At 35.8% G+C, this 20,418-nt stretch overlaps 1 protein-coding gene across 1 annotated transcript in view; it reads left to right on the top strand.

Annotated features, from left to right (window-relative positions):
- Positions 1-20,418, top strand: part of cald1b (caldesmon 1b) — a 40,338-nt gene extending 19,920 nt beyond the window's left edge. Inside the window, exons 3-16 of the mRNA XM_051099284.1 lie at positions 6,070-6,189; positions 10,434-10,878; positions 11,001-11,045; positions 11,985-12,026; positions 12,135-12,208; positions 12,302-12,560; positions 13,269-13,400; positions 13,770-13,813; positions 13,897-13,972; positions 14,048-14,188; positions 14,303-14,425; positions 16,656-16,724; positions 19,056-19,089; positions 20,133-20,418. Of these exons, the coding sequence (XP_050955241.1) occupies positions 6,070-6,189; positions 10,434-10,878; positions 11,001-11,045; positions 11,985-12,026; positions 12,135-12,208; positions 12,302-12,560; positions 13,269-13,400; positions 13,770-13,813; positions 13,897-13,972; positions 14,048-14,188; positions 14,303-14,425; positions 16,656-16,724; positions 19,056-19,089; positions 20,133-20,146 (1,618 nt within the window). The 3' untranslated portion in view covers positions 20,147-20,418. The remainder of the gene's footprint in view (positions 1-6,069; positions 6,190-10,433; positions 10,879-11,000; positions 11,046-11,984; positions 12,027-12,134; positions 12,209-12,301; positions 12,561-13,268; positions 13,401-13,769; positions 13,814-13,896; positions 13,973-14,047; positions 14,189-14,302; positions 14,426-16,655; positions 16,725-19,055; positions 19,090-20,132) is intronic.

The raw sequence follows: 20,418 nt of genomic DNA, 5'->3' as shown, positions 1-20,418 counted from the left end.
GCTGCTTAATATTTTATTTGGAACCTGTGATTCTTTTTTCAGGATTTGTTGATGAATAAAACGTTAAAAAAGAACTGAATTTAATTAAAATAGAAATCTTTTGAAACAATATACACTACTGTTTAAAATTTGAGGTCAGTCATTTTTTTTTTTTATTTTTTTTTTTTTTTAAAGAAACTAATACTTTTATTTAGCAAGAATTAATTAAATTGATACAAAGTGATAGTAAGACTTATATTGTTGGAAAAGATTTCTATTTTTAATTAATGCTGTTCTTTTTAACTTTTTTTAGTCATCAAAGAATCCTAAAAAAAACATCACAGGTTCCAAAAAAATATTAAGCAGCACAACTGTTTCTAATATTGATAATAAATCAGCATATCAGAATGATTTCTGAAGGACTGTGTGACACTGAAGACTGGAGTAATGATGCTGAAAATAAAATGTTTTGAATCACAGAAATAAATTATATTTGTATATTAAAATAGAAAACTGTTTTAAATTGCAATAATATTTCATAATATTACTTTTTTGTCTGTGGTTTTGATCAAATAAGTGGAATTTTGATGAGCATAAGAAACTTCTTTAAAAAAAACATTAAAAATCTTACTGATCCCAAACTTTTGAATATATATATATATATATATATATATATATATATATATAAAACTTTATAAAAAATAATAAATAAAATAAATAAATAAATAAATAATAATTATTAAATTTAATTGCACCAACATTTTAAATTTTCATTTAGTTTCACTTTACTGACTAAATGACTAAAACTAAACCTGAAATAAAAATTAATAAAAACTATATAAATGTATTTCAGAAAAAAGCTACTAAAAATGACAAAAACACACCACAATATTACTAAAACTTTTACTATTACTAAAATGAAAATAACGGAAATTAATAATTAATAATTATTTAATAGTATTTCAATGATACTTAAATATCACAAATTTGACTTTTTTGACATCATCAAATTTTATAGATTTTTATTTTTATTATTAAAATTTGATCAACTTTTATGAACAAGACAAGGTTAGTTTAGGTTGTAAAATGTTGTGTGGTGCAACTCCCCAAAACTGTAAAGATATTTAAAAATTAATATTTCAATAGGTTTTAAAATAATACTTTTAACATAGAAAATATATATTTAAAAACATTTCTAGAAATGATTTAAAACCTATAAAGAGAACATTTTTTGGCAAAAATCTAAATATTTTCTGGAATTTTTTGTATAACAATAATTAGACAATATTTTGCTGAATATGTTATTGTGCTGGTATTTGATTTAATACTAATATTTGAAATGATTTGGGGCAAAAAAGGGAAAATTTACTTTAAATATAAACCTAAAATCGTCCTGTAGGTGATGGCAGATCATTGTCAAGTCATTGAGTCATTCATTCAACTGATTTGTTCAAATGGCTGATTGATTTAGTAATGAAACACCGTTGTGTGTTGCTCAGAGATGCTAAATAGTTGCTGTTGCTTTGTTTGGAACTATTTTCAATGACGAAATAGAGGAAAAACAGCTACTTGTGGCTAAAATGTAAGTCAGTTAATAGAAAGTGAACAGACGAGAAAAAAAAAAAATCACACAAAAAGTCACATTTAAGCTTCATTGTGTCAAAAATCAAAGCTTAAAAGGAAATCAAACCTTTGATAAAAATCACTTTCAAGTCCAGTGAATACTCAGGCCAAACCCACCACGCCTTACTTAATAACTTCTATCTGGAGAAATGATTCATTCTGACACTTTTTCCCTTTGTGTGCATGTTCGACTCTGAGTGTGGGGAATATATTTCTCATCTTCACAATCCTTCACTTCTGCTGCACAATGTCATATTTCAGTCTGGTTTCAGAAACCATTCGGTGCATATGTGCTGGAATGACCGAGAGAGCAACTTTATTGAGATGGATGAGTCTCAAGAAAGAAACCTCAAGGCATTTCTACCACATCCATTGGCTTTGTAGTGGAGAAAACAAACTTTATTGGAATCATATCTGGAAAAGAAATATTCTTGATGAAAATTATTATTGAACTCCCCCAAATCCCAGCTGCCCGTCCTGGTTTCCAGTACAAAACAGCAACGGAGAGAACCCGCATATTTATTTCAAAGGAAGTGACCATGGTACACCCATAAATCCCTTGTGCTTGATTAAACAGCTCACCAGATGCAGCAGCATATTTTCTAAATGTGGTTGCTCGTTCAATAGTTTCAACATATTACCACTTCAGAACGATGCCATCATAATTCTGTCAGACTTACTTTTCAAGTATCAACCATATTGTCAAAGAAATGGTGTGGCTTCTAATTCATTTATTCAGCATGTGAATTATAGGGATTCAGTCTTCATTCATCTTTTCAGCGTCCCAAAAAGGATTTCACAATATTACATCATTTCTATGATTGACTTTACACTTGACCAATCATTTAGGCTTTCACTGATGCATATTTAGAGGATGCAAGAGCGTGAACGTCACATGATGAAAAGCCTTTTTATAATATAATGCAAGGACTACTGGGAACATTCTTGTCCTGTAGTTTATAATAATATGACTTTTATTTTGCATTTAAAATTTAAAAATACTTTTTTGTATAAGTTCATGCATTGTCTTGTTGAAGCTTATGTAGATTTTTACCATAAATTTTATTGCAATTTATATTTAAAAAAGACATTTTATATTATGAATAACACGGCACATTAAAATACCATTTTTAATGTTTTAAGTTTTGTTTTTCATTTTTAATGTTTATTTTTATTTTTACTTTACCTTTAAAATTATTTTTTTTTTATAGTATAAATATACATATTTATCTGTTCAGCTAAAAAAAGAAATATGCAGTGGATGATATCCTGTTATTATAACAAAATAATCAAAATGCAGGGGTCTTTTATCACCCTGAAAGAGTTTAATTTTTTATCATGACAGACTGACTGTACATTTTAATAAATGGACATGGAATATTAAATGCATGTACATGCATTGTTTTGTTAAAAGTGATATAGATTTTCACCATGAATTTTATTGCAATTTACATTTAAAAATGGTAAACTAATATTTACATAAATGTTTTAATGTTTTTTGTTTGTTTTTGCATTTATATTATACATAGTTATCTATAATTCTGAGAAAGAAATATGTAATGAATGATGTCCAGTTATTATAACAAAATAACCAAGAATCAAGGGTTTCTTATCACCTTGTACAAGTTTTTGTTATTATGACAGACTGATATACATTATAATAAATGGACATGAAATATTAAATGCATGTACTTATACAATAAAAATACTTATTTGTATAAGTACATGCATTGTCTTGTTGAAGGTAATATAGATTTGCACCATCAGTTTTATTGCCATTTATATTTAAAAAAAATTAAAATGTGTTAAACTAATATTATGATATTTTGCATTTTAAATACTGTGATACATTAAACTGTAATGTTTTAATTTAGATTTTTGATGATTACATTTTTTAATGTTTATTTTTATATTCCTTTAAAATGGCTTTTTTAGATTTAAAATATTTTAAACTAATATTGATATTATTATATTAATTAAATTAGAAATAATATGGCACATTAACATTACATTTTTAATGTTTTAATTTTTGGCTTTGGTTTTAATTTTTAATTGTTATATTTATTTTGACTTTTCCTTTAAAATGATTTTTCTTAATTCACAATCATCTATTCACCCAAAAAAAAAGAAATATGTAGTGGATGACATCCTGTTATTATAACAAAATAACCGAGAAACAGGGGTCTTTTATCGCCCTGAATGAGTTTATTCTGTTATCATGACAGACTGACCGTACATTATAATAAATGGACATAAAATATTAAATGCATGTACTCAAACAATTAAAATACTTTATTTTATGTAAAATGCATTGTCTTGTTAAAGGTAATAAAGATTTTCACCATACATTTTAATTGCAGTTTATATTAAAAAAAATTAAATAATGACATATTTTAAATTATAATTAATATGGCACATTAAAATTATTTTATATTTTATATAATAATAGTTTTTATACGTACTTCATTTTTAATGTTTTTTTTTTACTCTTATTTTTACATTCTTTTACCTTTAAAATTATTTATTTATTACAGTATATTATACATAATCATCTATTCACTTAAGAAAAAAAAATGTAGTGGATGATGTCCAGTTATTATAACAAAATAATCAAGAAGCAGGGGTCTCATCACCCTGAGGAGTTTTATCATGACAGACTGACCGTACTTTATAACTGAATGGACATGAAATATTACTTTAAGCTGAAATTGTTTTATTACGTGAAAAGAAAGAGACCACAGAGTGATATGAAAGACATAAAACTAGCACAGCTATGTATTTTTGACTAGCTAATGCTCCCCAAAAGCATTGTAAGTCTAAGTAGATTGAAGAACCCACTGACACCAGCAGTCTCCACGATCACCTTAGGTTTACAGTGCTTTTGAGAAATGCTTCCCTGGTCTTCAATACAATGGGAATCTGGCCTGTCATGTGCTGAATCTCTCGGCAGCAGGTTAAGGAAACTCCACAGACTTTGGAATGTTTTGACTGTTGCTTTTATTCCAAGATTTGACCATAATGTTTCGGTATCTGTCAGGAGTGTGAGCTTTTTCCCTCCGTCTCTCCTTGCATTTCATCTGCCGCACTGGAGGTCTAAAAGCTATTGTATTCATCCAGCAACACGTCTTACAGAAGACAGACTGTGTTCTTCCAGGAAAATCACAGATACTCCATCTGACTGTCTTTTTGGATGACCTTTTTAATATGGAACTCCCTGAGAGGATCGGATTGTTTCGGATTTCCGCTGATGGTCTCGAGATGGAGAAACAGAATTGCGGTCCCTGTTATGGGTTTCTCTCTACCATCTACAACATCTGCAAATGATTGCGAAGGGAAGTGAAGAGGAGAAGGGAAAAAAATAAAACCCATCCTCCATCAATTGACCATTTCAAGAGCTCTCACTGCCTTATAAACACCAACATGCCGTGGCAAACTCAAGCCAGGCCGGACTCAATCAACTACAACGGCAAGACAGAGAATTTGAGAACATCTGAGCTCGAACTCTGGCATCTAAGTTTACAATCTTGCTAATTTACCATGACGCTAGGATGCTAACAAAGCTCTCCCCTCAGATTGCAGTCCAGACCTCGCTCTGTATACTTCCATGCCTCAAAGATTTCATTACAGTTGAGGTTTTTGCGTCTGACCAGCATCTTAAGCAAGCTGGCAAACCAAGCATAAATAAACACAAGAAACTGTTTATATGAATCTCAAGGTCTAATTTAGTCAACAGAAAAGTATTGGTATTGGAATTGTATTGCCATGTTTTTGACATGTACCAAGGTTAAACCATTAAAATGATATTGTATATTAAACTTTAAGTACATATGTGACCCAGGATCACAAAACCAGTCATAAGGGTCAATTTTTCAAAATTAACTGAATAAATAAGCTTTCCATCGATGTATGGTTTGTTAGGATAGGACAATATTTGTCCGAGATACAACTATTTGAAAATCTAAAATCTTAGGGTGCAAAAAAAAAATCAAAATATTGAAAAAATCGCCTTTAAAGTTGTCCAAATGAAATTCTTAGCAATGCATATTACTAATCCAAAATTAAATTTACAAATATCTTCCTGAAACATGTTCTTTACTTAATCTCCTAGTGATTTTTGGCATAAAAGAAAAATCAATCATTTTGGCTATTTGCTACAAATATACCCGTGCTACCTAAGACTGGTTTTGAGGTTCCAGGGTCACATATGAGAAATTTCTGTTTTTTCAGTATTAAAATCTGTTTATATTTTTTTGTAGACTCCGTATAGATTGATTTTCAAGCTCACATTTGGTCGTATAACCATTATTGACTCTTTGGGGTGATGTAAAGTTTATGAAGTGTGTTTCCCACACGTTCTTTCAGCACTGAGCCAAGGAGCATTCGTATATCTGTCAGTACTGTCTGTCTGCATTCATACTAAAGAATGAGAGTCTTTACTTACATGTCTGTGTCCCACCGCCTTTACAGGATGAACTCTCACGATGATGAGGAGGAGGCAGCCCGGGAACGTCGGAGACGAGCCCGTCAGGAACGTCTGCGCAATATGGAGAATGAAGAGTCGAGTAATACTACAACAGAAACGAACAGGTAGATCTTTCCAAAAACAGTTTTCTCATGCATTTTTTATGTGTGTGTGTGTGTGTGTGTGTGTGTATACACTGCTGTTCAAATGTTTTGGATCAATGAGATTTTTAATGTCTTTTACGCTCATCAAGGCTATATTTATTTGATCAAAAATACAGAAAAAACAGTAATATTGTGAAATATTATTGCAATTTCTAACATTGGTTTTCTATTATAAAACAAATGGTCTGGTCCTTGATTCAGATTGGTTAAGTCACATTCTAAGGCCCTGTTTACACTAGTGCGTTTTCATTTTGAAACAGCATTGAAATGAAAACGATCCTCGTCTACACTAGCGTTTTCTCTGTTTCAGAAACGATCTCCGTCTACACTACACAACCAAAAACGCATGTCACATGACCATTCACACAGGTACAACCGTAAATATGTATAGGTAGATTCCCTATGGCGGACGCATTTACATGCTTGAAACAGTCGAATGCTGAATCTACTTATACACATCTATGGGTACGACAATGAGTGTGATGTTATTGTTTACACAGTGATTAAGGATATGCAGAAAGAATGTGAGCAGCCACACCATCGTTTTCAAAAGTCTCTGTTTTGCTCTGTTTATACTAATGCTGCGTTTACACTAGTGCGTTTTCGTTTTAAACCGCATAACTTTTGCTACAGTTACGCCTGTCATTTACACTACTCCGGCGTTTTCGACCCTTGAAAACGGAGACTTTTGAAAACGCTGCAGACCCTGTTTTAGTTTCAAAACTCCGGGGTTGCGTTTCAGTGTAAACGGACCAAAACAGAGACTTTTGAAAACGATGGCGTGGCTGCCCACATTCTTTCTGTGTATCATTGACGACCGTGTAAACAATAACATCAGGTTCACTGATGTGCCCATAGATACAGTGGGTACGGAAAGTATTCAGACCCCCTTAAATTTTTCACTCTTGGTTATATTGCAGCCATTTGCTAAAATCATTTAAGTTCATTTTTCTCCTCATTAATGTACACACAGCACCCCATATTGACAGAAAAACACAGAATTGAAGACATTTTTGCAGATTTATTAAAAAAGAAAAACTGAAATATCACATGGTCCTAAGTATTCAGACCCTTTGCTGTGACACTCATATATTTAACTCAGGTGCTGTCCATTTCTTCTGATCATCCTTGAGATGGTTCTACACCTTCATTTGAGTCCAGCTGTGTTATTATACTGATTGGACTTGATTAGGAAAGCCACACATCTGTCTATATAAGACCTTACAACTCACAGTGTATGCCAGAGCAAATGAAAATCATGAGGTCAAAGGAACTGCCTGAAGAGCTCAGAGACAGAACTGTGGCAAGGCACAGATCTGGCCAAGGTTACAAAAAAAATTCTGCTGCACTTAAGGTTCCTAAGAGCACAGTGGCCTCCATAATCCTTAAATGGAAGACGTTTGGGACGACCAGAACCCTTCCTAGAGCTGACCGTCCGGCCAAACTGAGCTATCGGGGGAGAAGAGCCTTGGTGAGAGATGTAAAGAAGAACCCAAAGATCACTGTGGCTGAGCTCCAGAGATGCAGTTGGGAGATGGGAGAAATTTGTAGAAAGTCAACCATCACTGCAGCCCTCCACCAGTCGGGGCTTTATGGCAGAGTGGCCCAACGGAAGCCTCTCCTCAGTGCAAGACACAGGAAAGCCCACATAGAGTTTGCTAAAAAACACCTGAAGGACTACAAGATGGTGAGAAATAAGATTCTCTGGTCTGATGAGACCAAGATAGAACTTTTTGGCCTTAATTCTAAGTGGTATGTGTGGAGAAAACCAGGCACTGCTCATCACCTGTCCAATACAGTCCCAACAGTGAAGCATGGTGGTGGCAGCATCATGCTGTGGGGGTGTTTTTCAGCTGCAGGGACAGGACGACTGGTTGCAATCGAGGGAAAGATGAATGCGGCCAAGTACAGGGATATCCTGGACGAAAACCTTCTCCAGACTGCTCAGGACCTCAGACTGGGCCGAAGGATTACCTTCCAACAAGACAATGACCCTAAGCACACAGCTAAAATAACGAAGGAGTGGCTTCACAACAACTCCGTGACTGTTCTTGAATGGCCCAGCCAGAGCCCTGACTTAAACCCAATTGAGCATCTCTGGAGAGACCTAAAAATGGCTGTCCACCAATGTTTACCATCCAACCTGACAGAACTGGAGAGGATCTGCAAGGAGGAATGGCAGAGGATCCCCAAATCCAGGTGTGAAAAACTTATTGCATCTTTCCCAAAAAGACTCATGGCTGTATTAGATCAAAAGGGTGCTTCTACTAAATACTGAGCAAAGGGTCTGAATACTTAGGACCATGTGATATTTCAGTTTTTCTTTTTTAATAAATCTGCAAAAATGTCAACAATTCTGTGTTCTTCTGTCAATATGGGGTGCTGTGTGTACATTAATGAGGAAAAAAATTAACTTAAATGATTTTAGCAAATGGCTGCAATATAACCAAGAGTGAAAAATTTAAGGGGGTCTGAATATTTTCCGTACCCACTGTATGTATAGCTAGATGCATCATTCGACTGCTCCAAGCCCGCCATAGGACATCTACTAATACATATCTATGGTTGATGGTCATGTGACATGCGTTTTTGGTTGTGTACTGTAGATGGAGATCGTTTCTGAAACGCAGAGAAAACGCTAGTGTGGACGAGGATCATTTTCATTTTAAAACGCTGTTTTAAAATGAAAACACACTAATGTAAACAGGGCCTAAAACCCAACCCCGGAGTTTTCAAACTAAAACAGGGTCTGCAGGGTTTTCAAAAGTCTCCATTTTCAAGGGCTGAAAATGCAGGAGTAGAGTAAACGACAGGCGTAACCGTAGCAAAAGTTATGCGTTTTAAAACGATAATGCACTACTGTAAACGCAGCCTAAGCTATTGTAAATCACTCTACAAGCATACACCTTTGTTTACGTCTGTGTTGCTTGGCAACCACTTTGTTGCAACCACAGCCGTTTCTGTGGAACTACATTGTTTGGTGGAAGAATAATGTTTTTATAAATATTATTACACGTTATTTACTCTGTTTTATTTTGTGAAACCTCACTACGTATATGGAATAACCGTTTTATAAAAGCAATATAAATGCTTTGCGTCGTGCCTAACAATGACCCTTTCCTGTTATAAATTCACTGTAAATAATGGCTTCTTAGGTCTTCTTGCTTTATTTTAATATACTTCAAAATATAAGTAGCACAGGTATATTTGTGGCAGTAGCCAAAAATACATTGTATGGGTCAAAATTATCGATTTTACTTTTATGCCAAAAAAATCATTAGGATATTAAGTAAAGATCATGTTTTATGAATATATTTTGTACATTTTTCTTACCATAAATATGTCAAAACTTGATTTTTGATTAGTAATATGCCTTGCTAAGTACTTCATTTGGACAACTTTAAAGGCGATTTTCTCAATATTTTGATTTTTTTGCACCCTCTGATTCCAGATTTTCAAACAGTTGTTTCTCCAACAAATATTGTCCTAACCTAACAAACCATACATCAATGGATTGCTTATCTATTCAGATGATGTATAAATCTAAATTTAAAAAAATTGACCCTTATGACTGGTTTTGTGGTCCAGGGTCACATATTTTGTTTGTGAAGTTATGTTCAGCTATTCTTTTTAATAGTTTTAACTATTTTTGAATTTCTTGGATCATCAGTCATCAAAGCTCTGTAAATACTGGTCACAGACACAGAGATTTACTTTAAATATCACTCACTAAAAACAGATAATTTTTTAAATTCCATTTTAAGTGTTATTTTGATGTAACAAATTGGTTATTATCTTAGTTTGTTAAATTACATTTTAAAAAATTACTTTTTTTAATTAGTCTTCCCATTAACACCGTTATATTGTTCATTCAGACTGATTCGCAAATGCACACAAACACAAAAGGGGGGATTTATCGCATGAACCAATCACAGCTGAACATAACCAGTTATATCCAATCATATCACGACAGAGGCACTGCTTACACTCATTTTCCCGCATTTATTTATTATTAGTTACCCCCCACCTAACTCGCTTTAGTGGGTCTGTTAAAACTCAATGAGCTCAGGGAAGGTGAGAGAGATGCGACTTGTGATGTAAATTTACCTGCTGCTATCTTTATTTTGAAGAGGCACTGCCTCCCTTGCCTCCTCAGAGGAAACCCCCCTGATATATATATATACTGATAATGGTGTTGTTTTCAGTACAGAGACGTCCTCATTGATCACTAGCTCTGCACCGACTGAGGAGGATGAGCAGGCTCTCTTAGAAAGGCTTGCCAAGAGAGAAGAGCGGAGACAGAAAAGGATGAAGGAAGCTTTGGAGAGACAGAAGGAAGATGATCCTACCATCACTGATGAAACTGTCACCACCGACACCACCACCACCACCACAGAGGACGAGCCAAGTCATAGAAACAGCGAACAAGAGTCCTCTCAAAATGATGTTTCTTCAACAGAAACCAAGGAAAAGGAAATGGAAGAGAAAAAAGAAGAGGAAAATATAGAGGAAAGCAAAGTTGAGGAGACAATTACAAAAAAGGAGGATCCGGCACCAGTCACAGAGGCAGAGGAACCTAAAGAATCTTCTGAGAAGGACGACAAACCAGAAGAGGAAGATAAACCACAGAGGTCCCAACTCAGAGAACAGGTCATTTCTCAACATTTTTTTTTTGAGGTCAATCTATCACATGATGAAAATTTAGTATGTTAGCAATGTATTTCATGTGGTTTCTACAATATTAGTTCATTCTGACTCTTTATTTGTTATAGGAATCCACAGAGGAAAAACCCAAAGAACCAGCTGTACCAAATGAGGTATGAGATTCTTAGGATTCTTCTAGTCTTTTAATTGATTCATGGTTGGAAAATATTTTAAATTATTTGTTATTTTTTAGGAAGAATCAAATATAGAAACTAAAGAACAAACAAATGCAGATTTAGCAAGTGCAGATGTAGAAAAGAAAGAGGTTGAAGACGAAAGTCAAATATCAAGTAAAGAACCAACAAAAGGAGGACCAAATTGAGGCAGAGGTCAAAGTGGAGCCAGCTACATCACAGATTGAAGAGGAAAAGCTGGTGGAGAAAGAAGAACCAGTAAAGAAACCTGAAGAAAAACCTGTTGAGGTGAAGTCTGAAATTCAAGACGAAGCTCCAGCGAAGAAGGAGGATGAGAAACTTTTGAAGGAGCAAGAGAAACCCACTGTAACTGTTGAAGAAACGCCAAAAAAATCAATTAGGGAAGTTGAGGCGAAAACCAAAACCCCAAAGAAAGAAGAGGAGAAACCACAGCTGAAGAAGGCGGTTGAAGAAAAACCATCAACACCAAAGAAGAAGGTTGAGGAGAAACCTGTGACTCCAAAGAAAGAGGTTGAGGAAAAGCCTAAATGGAAGAAAGAAGCTGAAGAAACGAAGGCCAAAGCAGAAGAAAAAGTCAAATCAAAGAAGGAGGAGGTATTCACCTCTTAGCCTGAGTGATGCATAGAAATCACAGACATACTTTATGCACAGCCTACGCTTTTAATGCACTTTTTGGTTTGACTGGATGGACACAGTTTGCGTGAATCTCACATATCACTTACTTTTATCACTTGCTTTATACAGTGCAATGTTTGTGACGGGTGTTGCTGTTTTTGCTGTGTTATTTGCATGTGGTGTGGTCAGTTCTCCACGCTATACCCACTGATTTCTATGTTAGAAAACTCACTTGCTAAAACTATTGCTAGAAATAATGTTGGCCTGTTTTTGTCTCTTTAGGTTGTAGAGGAAAAGCCGAAACCTTCCTTTGTACGGGACAAAGTAAGTTAAAGTCCAAACAGCATCACAGTTCTACCACAACATTTATGATTGATGTAATGGCAGCACAACCTGAGAATAAAATAACATTAATTGTTTCTCCATCCAAAGCTGAAAGTGTCAACAAAGCCGCAAGATGTAGCTGACAGCACCGCCAAAGCCAAGAAACCAGAGAAGACACTAAGGCAAAGACTCATTTGTCATTTCGTTATTTACTCTATTTGCATTCCCAAAGAGAGCCAAAATGAATATAAAGACATTTTCCCTTCACGTTTTAGTCCCACCAGCTTGCGTTCTCCTGAAACAGAGAAGCAAGATCCCATCGCCAAGCTGGAAGCAGAACGCAAGCTGCAGGAGCTGAAGCGCAGGCGGAACGAGACGGACAGCGAGGTGCTGGAGAAGATGAAGCAGAAGCAGCAAACTGCAGAGGCCGAGCTGGAGGAGCTGAAGAAGAAGAGGGAGGAAAGGAGGAAGATTCTGGAGGAGGAGGAGAAGCAGAAGAAACAGCAGTTGGCAGAAAAGAAAGCCAAAGAGGAGGTAGTAAATGAAAGTTGGGCGAATGCTAATTTGAATGGTAATTCTGCGCTGGTGGTAGTAAAGTATGTACTTTTAAGTACGGTTGAGGTCAAAAGTTTGCACCCTCCTTTCAGAATCATTGTGTTAATTATTTTACCAAAATAAAAGGACAACTGAGGGACTCATATGCAACTATTGCAGAAGGTTTAAACACTCATTGATGCTCCAGAAGGAAAAACCATGCATAAAGAGCCGGGGGTGAAAACTTTTGAACAGAATGAAGATGTGTACATTTTTCTTATTTTCCCCAAATATCACATTTTTTTCATTTAGTACTGCCCTTCAGAGGCTATGTAAGATAGTTACATGTTTCCCAGAAGACAAAATAAGTTAAATTGACCCTGATCTTCAAATTCAAAAAGTTTTCACCCCCCTTAATGTATATATGTTTCCTTCTGGAGCATCATTTAGCATTTGAACCTTCTGCAATTGTATCAGAAAATGGAGGAGAGCATTATAAAATTATTTTATTCACGCAAGTGACACAAAAACAGAGCTAGAGCGGTAACGTGATGAGAATATTCACTTTGCGTTAGGTGTACATGCGTGGAAAACAATTGAAAAGTAGTGCATGGAAAACTAAAGGCATTTTGTGTGAACAGCCTCTTATACACTTTATCTGTAAGTCGTATGCTGACCTTGTCGTCTTCTTGCCACTAAAATGAACAGGAAGAAAGGAGGAAGATGAAGGAAGAGATTGAGCGAAGGAGAGCAGAAGCAGCTGAGAAAAAAAAACAACAGGAGGAGTCGAAAGAAGGGAGCAAAGCACCATTCATTGCTCCGAAGGGCGCCTCCGCAAAGGTTAATGGCTCTCTGATCTATTCACTTACAAAAAATGCACAGTACCATAGTAGGGTACAACAGGGCTAAAAGCACCCCCTAATGTGCTTTTCACTGTGCCTGAAGAATATGATTGCAGAAAAATGTTTGTATTGAACATTTATGGAGCAACATATTTTGTGTGAAAATAAATCATACAAGTTGTTTATTTATGGATCAACCAATATCACACGTGTATGTTGAAAAGCGGATGTTTTGGAACGTGCTATCTAGTGGTTTAGAGAAAATAATATCAAAGGCGCCTTTTACCCCGGGGTGCCTTTAGCCCCATCGTACCCTACCATTGTAATGTGATACTATGTGTGATACTGTGTTTCATTTGTCTGGCAGATTGGAGAGAAAGCAGAATTTCTGAACAAATCTGCTCTGAAAAGGTATGAAGTGTGTTTACTTAGCCAATAAACAAGTAGTGGGGTCTGGCATATACTGAGTTGATACTGTTGTTTATTTACACCAGTCCAGTGAAGACGTCACACACTCCATTAGTTTGCAAGATTGGAAACAGACTAGAGCAATACACTTCTGCTGTTCAGGTGAGGAATAGTCAACACTAGAGTGGCCACCTCTTGTTTATGACTCAGTTTGAAACTCTATCTGTTGTTCACCAGACCAAAGAAGTGACCAAGTCACCAAAATCTCCTGTGGACGTACCTGGGGCTGAAGGGATGCGGAGCATCAAGAGTATGTGGGAGAAGGGGAATGTGGTCAATCCCACCCAGAGTCCTGCAAGCCCCCCAGCAGTCACCAAGGTACGAGAGGAGAGAAAGAGAGAAAGAGTTTTAGTACATGCTTACTGAAGCGGATGAAACAGTATAAATTTGACTGGAAACAAAAGTATGAATTCCTGCTAACTGTCCTCTCAGGAAACAGCTGGTCTGAACGTCGGTGTGGCTGGTCGCATTAACAGCTGGAAAACCAAGACTCCAGAGCCCAAAACTCCTGAAGCCAAACCAGCTCCTGAACCAGAAAAACCACCTGCCAAAACGGTGAGTCTGTCAACTGCCTATCTGTCTGTCCATCTGTCCGTCCATCCATCCATCTATCCGTCCAACTGTCTGTCTGTCTCTCTTTCCATCTATCTATCTGTCCATCCGTCCAACTGTCTGTCTATCTATCTGTCAGTCTGTCCGTCCGTCCACCTGTCTGTCTGTCTGTCTGTCTATCTATCTATCTATCTGTCTGTTCATTTGTCCAACTGTCCGTCTATCTATCCATCCTGCCGTCCATCCATCCATGTGCGTCTGTCTGTCCGTCCGTCCAATTGGCTGTCTGTCTATCCGTCCATCCATTTGTCCATCTATCTATCTATCTATCTGTCTGTCTGTCCGTCCAACTGTCTATCTGTCCATCCGTTTGCCTAACTGTCTATCTGTCCATCCATCTTTCTGTCTGTGTCTATCCATCTATCTGTCCATCCATCTGTCTATCTGTCCATCCCTCTGTCTGTCCATCCGCCAGGGTTATTTTAGTATCATATAATGTTGTAGTTAACATTATATGATACTAATTAATATTTTACATTTTGAATTGAATTTAATTATTTTTACTTTTTTTAAAAAATCTTCAAAAAAGGCTTCATTTTCTTATTATCATTAACTTTTACTAACTTTTACTATTAACATTGTTTTCATATACCTGGGCTTTTAGTGAAATGCAGTAAATAGGAAATGCTCTTCACATGGAGAGGAGCTTAATGGTTGTCTAACGCCACCTGCTGAGAAAGTGGAAATAAAACCTGGTGATGTACCCAAGATTTGTGAACTGAAAACTAAACCAAAGATATAGAAAAGGTTTTGAAATGTAGTAGTGTTCTTGTCAGTCCTAGATATATTTTAGATTTGACATAAAACAAAAAATGAGCGTCTCTGTAAAAATCAGTGAAAGGTCAAGGGTTGAAACATTGCTCTGCATTGATGTGGCATGGCTCCAACCTTGTCTCCTGAGCTATATTTCACTCATGGCTGTGTTTATTTTAAGCTTCTTTCACCAGCCTTCAAGATCAGAGTCACCCATACTGTAACACACATATATTAGGAAGTGACTTAACTTTATAAGAAGCAGATTACAGTGACCTGTTCACACACAATCTATGACCACCAGATGACCCACTCTTTGGAGGTTTTACCTACTTGATAGATGGGGTTTATAGTCTACAATTTAAATTAAATACCGTAATACAAAACTGACTGTGTCTGAGAGGGGGTTTAAAAGTTATTTATGAGAGTTAAGATAAATTAGGTTTACTTTTCACTTGAAATTGTATCAGTTTTACAAAGTATCAGTTTTTTGAACATAAACTGTTTTATGCTCACAGACCACAGAACATTAGTGAGAATATTCTTTATTTATGGATCTACATTTTCTATTACAGTATTCGAAAAGTTCACATGAACAGTAAAGTGTGGTTTCACACAAGTTGAAGTATTTCAGCTAAACACTTTTATATTCAGCATGGCACAAGGTGGCCCTCCAGTGATTTTTCAGTGTATTGCATTTGTGGTTTAGAATTAAAAATATAAAGAAATCTAACAAAATACCTTAAACTTAGTTGCACCTAAACTTAACAAGCACCTTACTATTAATAGGCTAAATTATCTTTATAGTGAGAATTGGTGGAAAGTGTGACCAATAAATCATATAGTTTATATGTTTTTTGTTTTTTTTTAATAACCAAAAATTGCCATGCTACTTCTAGTAATGTGTTTTATTAATTAATTTAATAAAATAATTAATATAATTATATATTTTAATATAATAGTAATAATTCTATAAAATCTTTAAAAAAATATATGTTTATAATTCCATGTTTAATGATTAAGTTGGGTACCACTGGTTTTTAGCTATGTGCCATGGTTATACTATGGTACTCTTTGAAGTACCTTGGAATACTATGTAAAAACCATGGTACATATTTACAGTAATCATACTGTACAATGGTATTGCCATCTGACACAGTCTCAGTCACAGTCACACATTGCTGAAAGGCTCCTACTATTTTTCCATTACTGATTTGATCTCTATCTCCTCTCCACTCCTCTAGCTGTCGCCTTTTCTTCTTCCCTTTCCTATCACATTGCTGTCTGCTGTTTTTCCTTTGCTTCTATCCAATCTCCTTCTAGAAAGGTAAACTTTAATACATGAACCATTCATATAAAAATCCATTAACCTACTGTATACAAACCTAATGGAGGGTGGTGTAATTTTGTGTTTTGATAGGAGCAAAAGCCAGCTGAGGTCACTAAACCACGTGGCCCATGGGAAACAAAGGGCTCCACACCTCCCAAGGTAAATGGAGTGGATGGAAACATCATATGGGTGTTCAATTTATAAACTTTAGTTGATTGTTTGCTTTGACCGTGACATTTTTCATATTTCATTCACTGACGCTCTTCAAACGGCAGCACATATACTTACATACTTCATTACTACCCCTTCATTTTTTTCACATTTTGTTATGTTGCTGCCTTATGTTAAACTGCTTTAAATTACTTTTTTTCCACATCAATCTACACTCCATACAAAATAATGGCAAAGCAAAAAACAGGGTTTTAACATCTTTGCAAATTTATTAAAAATAAAAACCGAAATTGATCCATTGCATAAGTATTCATACCCTTATCTGGGACAGTTAGCTCAGGAGCTTTCATATCGTTTATAGATGTTCGAGTAGAGTTAACCCATGGCAAATTCAGTTAAATAGGTAAGGCACACACCTCTTAATAAAAGGTCTAACAGCTGAAAATGCATATCAGAGCAAAAACCAAGGTTAAAAAAAAAAAAAAGAAAGTGCCTGTAGAGCTCAGAGACAGGATTGCATCAAGCCACACATCTGGGGAAGAGTTCAGAAAAAACATTCTGCTGCATTGAAGGTTCACAGAAGTATGTAGTCTCCATTACCCTTATGGAAGAAGTTTGAAACAACCACGACTCTTTCTAGAGCTGGCCTCCTGGCCAAACTGAGCAACTGATGGAGAAGGGCCTTGGCTAGAGTGGTGACCAAGAAGCTGATACTGCTGGTCACTCTAGTTCTAATTCAATGATCATATATGCAGATGGGAGAAACTTACAGAAGAACAGACATCACTGCAACACTCCACCAGTCTGGCCTTAATGGTGGTGTGGCAAAACTCAATCCTCTCCTCAGTGAAGACATGAAACCAAACTTGAAATTTGCAAAAAAGCATCTAATGGACCCTCAGACTGTGAGAAACAAGATTCTCTGGTCTGATGAACCTTAATTCCAAGCATCATGGTTGAAGGAAACCAGGCACTGCTTATCACCTGCACAGTACCATCCCAAAAGTAAAGTGTGCTGGTAGCAGCCTCATGTTGTGAGGCTGTTTTTCAGTGTCAAGGACTGAAGGACTCGTCAGAATAGAAGAAAAGCTCAATGCACCAAAATATTGAGATTCCAGAGCATTCAGAACTTTAAAATAGGTAGAAGGTTCACCTTCCAACAGGACAATGATTCTAAGGATACAACAAGAGTGACTTATAGACAACTCTGTGTATGTCCTTGGGTGGCCCAGCCACAGCCTGGGCTTGAAACCAATCAAACGTTTCTGGAGAAACCTGAAAATGTCTGCCAGACCCCATCCAAGCTGACAGAGGTGAGGAGAAGAATAGCAGATAATGCCAAATGCTGATGTGCAAATCTTGTCGCATCATACCCAAAAAGACTTGAGACTGTAAAGATGCTTCAGCTAAGTATTAAATTGAGGGTATGAATACTTATGCAATGTACTTATTTCAGTTTTTACATTTTTAATGAATTGTTGAGACAATTCTGTTTGTGCTTTGTCATTATGGTGTATATGGAAAAATAATTTAAAGCAGTTTAACAAAAGGCAGCAGCATAACAAAACATGAAAAAATGAAGGGGTATGAATACTTTCGCAAGGCACTGTACATGCCAGCAACCTGCCAAAATAAAATCTTTGTGATTTTAAGTTTGAAAATGATTTAATTTTTAGGTTTACTATAAAATAATCGTATTTTTGTGTAATACTCCCTTTTTATTTCTAAATTATAATAATATTATCAGCAAAAATAAATAAATAAATAAATAAATAAATAAAGTACAATAATATTATTATCACTATTATTAATATTTTTTTTATAGTTATATTTAATGGGTCACACTATGTGCAGTGTGAGGACCAAACCAAATCTCCAGGTGCTCGTATGCGAACCAGGCTGAAAAACTTATGTGCACCCGTGTATATGACTAACAATGGCAATGGTTTGATGTAAAATGGTTCATTAGCATACCTGCATCCCATCATTCTCAGATATTGTTACCAAAATATATCTCATTTAAATTTTTCCCCAATATTATTAACAGTAGTGTCTTTAATAGTACTAAAAATACCAACACAATATCTTGGCACTATTTTACATTTTGACGAATTGGTGGCAAATTTTAATTATCTCATTCGTCTGTTTACACCCCAGTGTGGTTATGTTTAGGGGTGGGCCTTCATGATGATTTGGTAAAGTTTCATATAACCCACATTCTACAAATTCATATAAAATCGGCATTTCGTAAAATAGTCACGTTTTCCTGAGACTGGGTTGACGATGCAAGACTTCTTATGGGGTTGCTTTTTGTTTCAGGTGTTCGCAGCCAAGAGTAAATTCGTCACAAACGGTAAGTGACCTTTCTGGGTTTTTTTTCTCTCATTCAGTACCAAAGTCAACATTTTTTATATTTGTTAAAGGGATAGTTCAACCAAATACAAAAATCATTTCATTATTTACTCACCGTTATGTCCTTCCAAATCTGTGTGACTTTTTCCCTGCAGGACACAGATCATTTACAGAATGTTTCAACAACTTTTGTCCATACAATGAAAATCAACTGGGGTCCAAAAAAATAACATTCATCCTCATTGACATTCATTGGACAAAAAATGACATTTTTCAAAATATCTTCACACCACTGAGGTCATTTGCTCCCTAAAAAGGGTGAAGCAGTGGGAGGTGTTTCAACTGACGGCGCGGCGACAGCAAATGTCTGAATTCATGACCCTAACTGGCCAGCGAGATCGTAAATCTCTCGTTCACATATAATGCCACGCTATATTTAAAGTCCCGATCTTGTTCTCCGGCATTGGACTCCCGGCGTGTCAGGCATAATTCCAATGTGTTCGTTTTACCCAGCACCTCCCATGTCGCATTGTGTCGTGATGCGTCACATTCCCTGCCGCAGCTGTTCTGTTTTGCCACTACATGGGCATGAATCACTGGATTAGCATGATGTCACACAGCAAAGCAGTTTAATATTCAGAGTCACGGAAAGGATAAAAGTATCACATTATGTCACATTAACCGCCTTAGCAACCAAATCTAGCACATATACTAACGCGAATCCTGTTTTTATAGTTCATTACTACTAATTCTAGTGAGAAAGCTAACAAAGAAGCTAGAGTCAGCCACCTTCCCTCATCTTTGATCTGAATTTGTCCTTGAGTGTGACATAGATGACAATGTACCCGGTATTTGTCGCACTTGTGGGACAACTTGAGACCTTTGACCATGTCACTCATGTGTATTCGTCTGGGTCACGGCACCAACGTGTTAACGTGTTGAAAAAGCCTGCTGAGTTATACACATGACGTATGTAGAGCAAATGTAACTCACTCGTTCTGTACTCATTAGCACATTAACAACGTATTCCCTGATGTTTTACAGGAACAAGAAAATGAAGACATCCGACGGACGCAAGAGCAGCCAAAATGGAGGATGCATGCATTAAATGTGCATGATCTTGCAACTTCGTGACCCACATCTTATATTGGAAATCGACAAATTAACAGTACAAAATAAAAATTTTGTAGGTTACTTTTTTTTTACAGTAGTGAAATATCTGTTATAATTAAACTTTTAAATGTATTGCAATGACCATGAATCACACAAGCCTAGAAATACATTTTAAAGGAGAAGCCCACTTCCAGAACAACAATTCACAAATAATTTA

Source organism: Labeo rohita, chromosome 25 (assembly GCF_022985175.1).
Source record: "Labeo rohita strain BAU-BD-2019 chromosome 25, IGBB_LRoh.1.0, whole genome shotgun sequence".
Lineage (NCBI taxonomy): Eukaryota > Metazoa > Chordata > Actinopteri > Cypriniformes > Cyprinidae > Labeo > Labeo rohita.
The sequence above is the reverse complement of the archived record's forward strand: the minus strand, read 5'-3'. Positions and strand labels throughout refer to the sequence as shown.